This window comes from Myotis davidii, unplaced genomic scaffold (assembly GCF_000327345.1).
Source record: "Myotis davidii unplaced genomic scaffold, ASM32734v1 scaffold370, whole genome shotgun sequence".
NCBI classification, from domain to species: Eukaryota; Metazoa; Chordata; class Mammalia; order Chiroptera; family Vespertilionidae; genus Myotis; species Myotis davidii.
The window spans coordinates 1768854-1775464 of record NW_006288615.1 but is presented as its reverse complement, the minus strand read 5'-3'; the positions used below and the strand labels follow the sequence as shown (position 1 = coordinate 1775464).

Sequence of the window (6611 nt, the reverse complement as noted above, 5' to 3'; positions counted from 1 at the left end):
GCAGAACCAGTGATGGGGGGAAATGAGGGTCCCCTGCCCAGGCCTGACGCCTCTGTCAGAGATGGCAGGCCTGGGCAAGGGGCCGATCCTGCGATTGGATGGTGATGGGGGTCAACACCTGAGGGCTCCCAGTATGTGAGAGGGGGCAGGCTGGGATGAGGGACACTCCCCCCCACACACACACCCAGTGCACGAATTTCGTGCACCGGGCCCCTAGTTATATCATAAACTTTGAGAGACTCATTATATGTCTTTTCTTAACTGCTACATCCACACTGCCAAGCACCTTGTGTGACATATGGTAGACACTCAATGCAAACCTGTGGGAATAAATTGGCCCCGGACACAAAAAGGTAGGTAATAAACCTAATTACCTTTGTAGAATATTTTATAAATGCGAAATAAATCAGGGTAATTCTTCATGATGGTCTTGCTGAACAGTATTCCCAGAAGAGACATGTCGAATTTCTTCTCCAGTTCACTGAGAACATTATATATGACTTGATGTACAGGACACCATTTTTTAAAAGATTCTTGAGAATCCTTAAAAATAGTGAATGGAGAAAACATAAATACAGATTTCCAAGTTACAGAAGAGCCCTAGAGTGTGATTTTATTGTTAATACATCATAATTTCCCAACATAGGTATCTTCTCACATACAGGTTTAGAATTTCTCTATATTTGTGTGGCTACTAAGTGGAACAACTAAATCCTTCCTCCTAGAAAGCACTCATTTGTGAATCTGAGCTCCTCACCCTTGTTTACATGAGGTGGAATAAGGCGCCATTAGGAAGAACAAAAATAGTTTCATATGAAGTAATATGTAGCCCTTTCAGAGCCTGGATAAATGTTTTAGGAAGAGACTTACTGGGTGATGAGCTGCTATTCTATTGACTGTACAACCTTCCTTCCCCAGGACTGACTTGGCCTGGAAGCGCCTGTGAACTTTGCCATGCATAGGGAAAGTGAGGACTTGCATCTCTATATCTCCACCTACGTCGTTCACTAAAATTAACCAAAATTCTAAGACTCCATAAATACCAAAAGAAAAGGGGAAAAACAAAAAGGGAGCTGAAAACTGTTGTTGAAAGAATAGCAAGCATCTACTTTCAAATTTGCCCCACATTAATTCTCTGTGGATCTTAATTTTCTCTGTATTAAGTATTTAAATTGATGTTCACTGAGATGAAATGTTATGTCAATTATTATTTCATTAAATGAAGTCATTCAACTTATTCACCCATTCATTAAAATTATGTTTAATTCCTAGTTTATATTATACTGTATATATAATTTCTAGAATGCATTGTACACCCACTTCAGATCCAGCCTATCTCCAGTGCTATTCGTCCAACTCCCAGGGGGCACCACAGAGCCCATTCCTTTAGTCAGAATCAGGACTATCTCCAGTAATGACTGCTTCTCTTCTCTCCTTTTGACCTTATAGGAACACTTAATAGCAGTACTTAGGAAGATATCCACTCATAGGCGACTCCTCAGTTGCCCAGTTATGCTCTGACGTTTAATTCCAGGATATCAAAGTATAACTTAGTTTGGGATTGTTTTATCAGATTGTGACATAATAAACCTCACTTACTTCATACATTTCATTGGTGATGAACTCATGGTCACGGAGAAGTTCGAGGAAAGGAAATGTTGTTCTTATTGCATCTGAAATCTCCACCTTATATTTTTTGAAGTATTTGAGTGCAATGTCATTGATACTTTTGTTTTCTATGTCCTCATCTTGTGCAGACATACTAGGGAGAAGGGATACATGAGAAAATGGCCATCAAGGTTTTGATATGCTGTAACATTTTGTATATGAAGGAAAGATAGGCTGTGAAGAACCAACATAATTAAAATAAGTGGTCCTGAGTAAAGGTTAGAACAAATAGAATGGAAGCAATAGACAAAACTGTAGTAAAATGAAGCATGGTGGATTAGAAAGACATAATATTATTGAAAAATGCAAGCCTGTCATGATCAAAGCCATTGTAAAGTGATTTTGTACCAAACATATTGCAATTTTTTATCAAAATGCTTTAATTAGTACAAAAGTGAGATGGACTAAACAGATCATCCACAGAGGAATAAGAAACAATGGTACAACAATAAAATATAAGCTTAAAAATGTATCTTAATTAACAACTAAGAGAAAATAAATTTCAAAAAGATAAAAACATGGTGCTCCCTCCCTGATCTACACCAGTTTAGAGGAATAGCATTCTAAATTTTAAAACTAGTTCATAAATGATAAGAAGTGGTTTAATAATTATATGATAAAGCATAAGCTGGAATTTCACATGAATATCAATAATTTTTCCTGGAATTTCTGCTTTATGTTAATATATATGTCTGTGCTATTATTGTATAAAATTAATCTTTTTAGACATCTTAATTTCAAAAGTGGCTGCTGTTTCCTGTGAAAGTAATTGTAAACCTGAGTCTGTAATTCTGCTTCTTAGTTGAAAAGTTTATTTCCTTGGTAATAATGTTTTGTTTTTTAAGTATATTTTTTATTGATTTCAAAGAGGAAGAGAGAGGGAGAGAGAAACAGGAACATCAGTGATGAGTGAGAATCATTAATTGGCTGCCTCCTGCATGCCCTCCTACTGGGGATTGAGCCTGAAACCCAGGCATGTGCCCTGCACGGGAATTGAACCTTGACCTTCTGATTCATAGGTGGATGCACAACCACTGAGCCACGTCGGCTGGGCTAACAATAATGTTTTAATAGGCATTTTGTATTCTTAAATCATGAAGACTCATAAGCTTCCTTTTTGGAACCAGAAGAAAACTGGGCTCTTTCCAGTACCCAATATGCATCAGGGAATAATAATGTCACATTATTTTGTCAAATTCTGTAAAACAACAATTTCTTGTTTAATGATAGGAGAGAAATCATTTGTGTTCCTCTCTTATTAAAATGCCACTAAAGTTATACTTAAAAAATTGGCTTCACAATGACAAATAGAATGGCCAGGGGCAATGAGTAAATGAGAGATTTCAACAAAAAATGGTCAGAGGAGCATAATTGTTACTGAAAGTAAAGGTTGCTCCCTGCAGTCATGAAGGCAACCAGTTTGCCCTGTGGAATCTTGAAGGTGGCGGAGTAAAAGGGACACATGTTGCTTAACACTGATGTGCCATTTGAAAAATGAAGAATGGGGAAATGTCCCCTTCATCCCTCAACTTGCATCCTGACCACCTGGAGCCAAGCAACCTCTCTGTTGCAAACATTGCTCTTCTTTTTATCATCATACTTTCCTGTCACTTATGACTACATTTCATAAGTGGAATAATACATCATGTATGCTTATATGTCTGAGTTCTTTTGCTCATCATTCATGTTGTTGGGTGACTGGAAGTTTGTTCCTCTTATTGTTCAGTGATATTCCACTGTGGAATCTAATGAACAACATAAACTGATTAACACAAATAGACCCAGAGACATAGAAACATCAAACAGAATATCAAATCTCAGAGGGAAGGCAGGGGAGGTTGGAGGGGGAAGTGGGAGGGGCGGAGAACAACCAGTGAACTCATATGCATATATGAATAACCCATAGTCACAGACAACAGGGTGGTGAAAGCTTGGGGTGTGTGTGGGAGAGGGCAATGGGGGGAAAAAGGAACATATGTAATACTTTCAACAATAAATATTTATTTTTAAAAAATTAAACAAAAGCAGAAAGAGTATTTAGTTATATCCATAAATTAATTCAAAAGAAAATTGGAAATAGCTAGCAGCAATTTTTAGAAAAATTATATGAAATAGATGGAAGCTGACCCAATATAAAATCTCCCAAAATGACAAACACAACAGTAACCACTAAAATGATGAGGCCATTCATATAAAAAAACAGTAATGCCTACTATTACCACAATTTACATATATATAATATATACATATTTATATGTTTTAGATAATGTACTAGGATAAGAAAATGAATGTATTGATATAAATACTAAAATAAGATGCAACATTATATGATACTAGAGGCCCAGTACACGAAATTCGTGCACAGTCGGGGTGCGGGGGGGTGGTATCCCTCAACTCTGCCTGCATCCTCTCCAATCTGGGACCCCATGGGGGATGTCCAACTGCCTGTTTAAACTGGCAGTCAGACATCCCTCTCACAATCCGGGACTGCTGGCTCCTAACTGCTTGCCTGCCTGCCTGCCTGCCTGATTACCCTTAACCGCTTCTGCCTGCCAGCCTGATAGCCCCCAACTGCCCTCCCCTGATGGCCTGGTCACCCCCAACTGCCCTCCCCTGCCGGTCATCTTAAGACGGCCATAGGGGGCCTGAGGGAAATGAGAGGGTTCAAAGGTCATAAGAAAATAACAAATCACAGCCTCAACGCTTCAGAAACGACAGCCTAGTCCAGATGGCCCACAGCTGAGCAGGAGCTGTAAGACAAGAGTCCTGTGAGTTGTGGCAGCTACACTTACACCAGCAGCTGTCCCTCTGCAGTTTAAAGATCCAATTCCTTCACTTCATTACATTTCATTACATTCCACGTCAGCGTCCTTGTAAAATAGGATGAATGTCAAGGTTTAGACGAGTGTTTAATAACACACACTAAAGCAGCAGCACAGCCAGACAGAAAGTTAAAGGAAGGGAGAGAGACTGACCTGGTGCTGAGGTCGCTGCCTCTACTGGCCATCGTCCTGCCCTGGGCACTGCCTGGACCGCTAATCCTTCCAGTTTCCGCAGCCTGGGTCCGCCTGGCTGCTGATCCCTGGGCAGGAAGTAATCCTTCCAGTCTCTGCAGCCTGGGTCTACCATGGCTGCTGATCCCTGGGCAGGAAGTGAGTGATCTCATCCAGGGAAAGCTCCACCCAAACGGGGAAACGAGAAGTGAAAGTAACTTTTTGAGTGTTTTCAGACACTGTCTCCCCCCTCCTGCAGCCTAGGAGGGTGGGGGGACGGGTGGGGGGTCCTCAGCCATCAGGACATGTGGCAATAGGAGTGCAGGACAAGGAGAGACAGGAGGGACCTGGAGGCCAGAGGAGGAGGACCCCAGGGGAGGAGCAGGACCAATACCCAGGCGTCCCCTTGCTTGTGCAAAAACATGAAAAACACCTGTAAATCCCACTGTCCTCACCTGCTGCAACTTTCTAAGAGGGTGCAGAGACCTAACTCTTTAGGTCTCAATGTTCAGAAACAGGACTGAAGAAGCAACATTCTTGAGAGCGATGGTTTCTACATTTGTTCCCCTGAGCCCAACTTCCTGACTTCTTCTGGCTATAAATAAGTGTTCTCACCCTGTTTCATTTAACACACAGAGGAAGGTTCTGACCTCTCTCCATGTGTTTTTTCTTTTCTTTCAAAGGAGCAAACATCAAATCTGGACAGATTCCATACACTGATGAGATAAATATTTTTAACAAGAGCACAGAGTCTCAGTGTGACCCAAGTTCTGGACACAGGGGGGATCTCTCTCTCCCTGCCCAACCTCCTCTCTCACTTGGCCGGAAGAGGGACTGGTAAGCTGAGCCTTTGCTGAGCACAGCTGTCTTCTGTTCCCGACCTCCATGATGCTTGGGGCCCAGACAGAATTTGACACTAACAACATCAGTATTTTCTAGTGTCCCCTCTCTCCTCTGTCCCTAGGCAGCAGGCTGACTAGGCTTGGGTGTTGGCATAAATGTGCTAGCTTTTCGTGGGTTTGCTTAGACTCACCAATATCACCACATGAACTGGGGACTGATCACAGTCAACTGGCTAGGGAATCCACAGGGGCCAGCCTCCTGGGTGGATACCCCGCACTGAGGCTGCCCTGGCCAAGGGAAGGACACATTCCTGTGGAGCCAGAGAGAGCCAGGCAGCACCCTACTCTGCGAACAGCAGTGGTTTCTGAGGGAACTGGAGGCCTCTGTGGAGAAAGCAAAGATTTTTGCCCAGAAAACAATGCCAGACACACCCGGTTAGGAATGCGATGAGACCATCTTCAGAAGCAGGTTGCAGCCCTGACAATCTGCTGGGCTGATATGGAGGGAAGAAGGGAGGGCCTGGTATTGTACAGGGTAACAAGGGGCACTGACAACAGAGATGTTTCTGTTGTAAGGAAGTATCTGAGCTAGGGGCCTGGAGACCTGGAGAGCAGGAGAAGCAGCTACTGAAAAGGGACAGGGAGTGGAGAAAACACCCAGGGGATGGGCTTCCTTAGCCCAACCAGGAGCAACTTTCATTCAGATGTCACTAGTGGGCTGAGTCTCCAGCCTGGGAGACCCTCTGGGCACAGGGTTTGTCACTGAGAGGAGGCAGTGTCCCGGACCTGAGAATTTAGGGGCAGGAGGAAGCGGCAGCAGCAGTAGCAGCAGCAGCAGCCACTGGGCCAGGATAAAGAGCTGGCACCTCTGCGGATGCAGAAATAGAGAGGAGGGGCAACTGGGACTCAAGTGGGAGCACTCAGGCCCCACACCAATGTCCCCTTCTGGGAGGGGGCCCATCAGTCAACAGGACTCCTGGTCCCCCTGCCCTCCCTTCTTCCTGGGGAGACACTGTGGCTGGGAGTTCTATGAAGGTGAGTCTGCTCCTTGGTGGGTCTCCCTGGGCTCATCCTGCTGGAGGGGCCAGAGCTCTGTGCTCCTCTGAGC

General features: G+C 43.5%; 1 protein-coding gene across 1 annotated transcript in view; it reads right to left on the bottom strand.

Moving 5' to 3' along the window:
- The window catches only part of LOC102752939 (nuclear autoantigen Sp-100-like), a 259961-nt gene extending 255236 nt beyond the window's left edge, over window positions 1-4725 (bottom strand). The window contains exons 1-3 of the mRNA XM_015561852.1: window positions 4644-4725; window positions 1600-1762; window positions 375-543 (exon numbers count right to left, since the gene is read on the bottom strand). Of these exons, the coding sequence (XP_015417338.1) occupies window positions 375-543; window positions 1600-1762; window positions 4644-4675 (364 nt within the window). The 5' untranslated portion in view covers window positions 4676-4725. The remainder of the gene's footprint in view (window positions 1-374; window positions 544-1599; window positions 1763-4643) is intronic.
- Between the last annotated feature and the right edge of the window lie 1886 nt (window positions 4726-6611).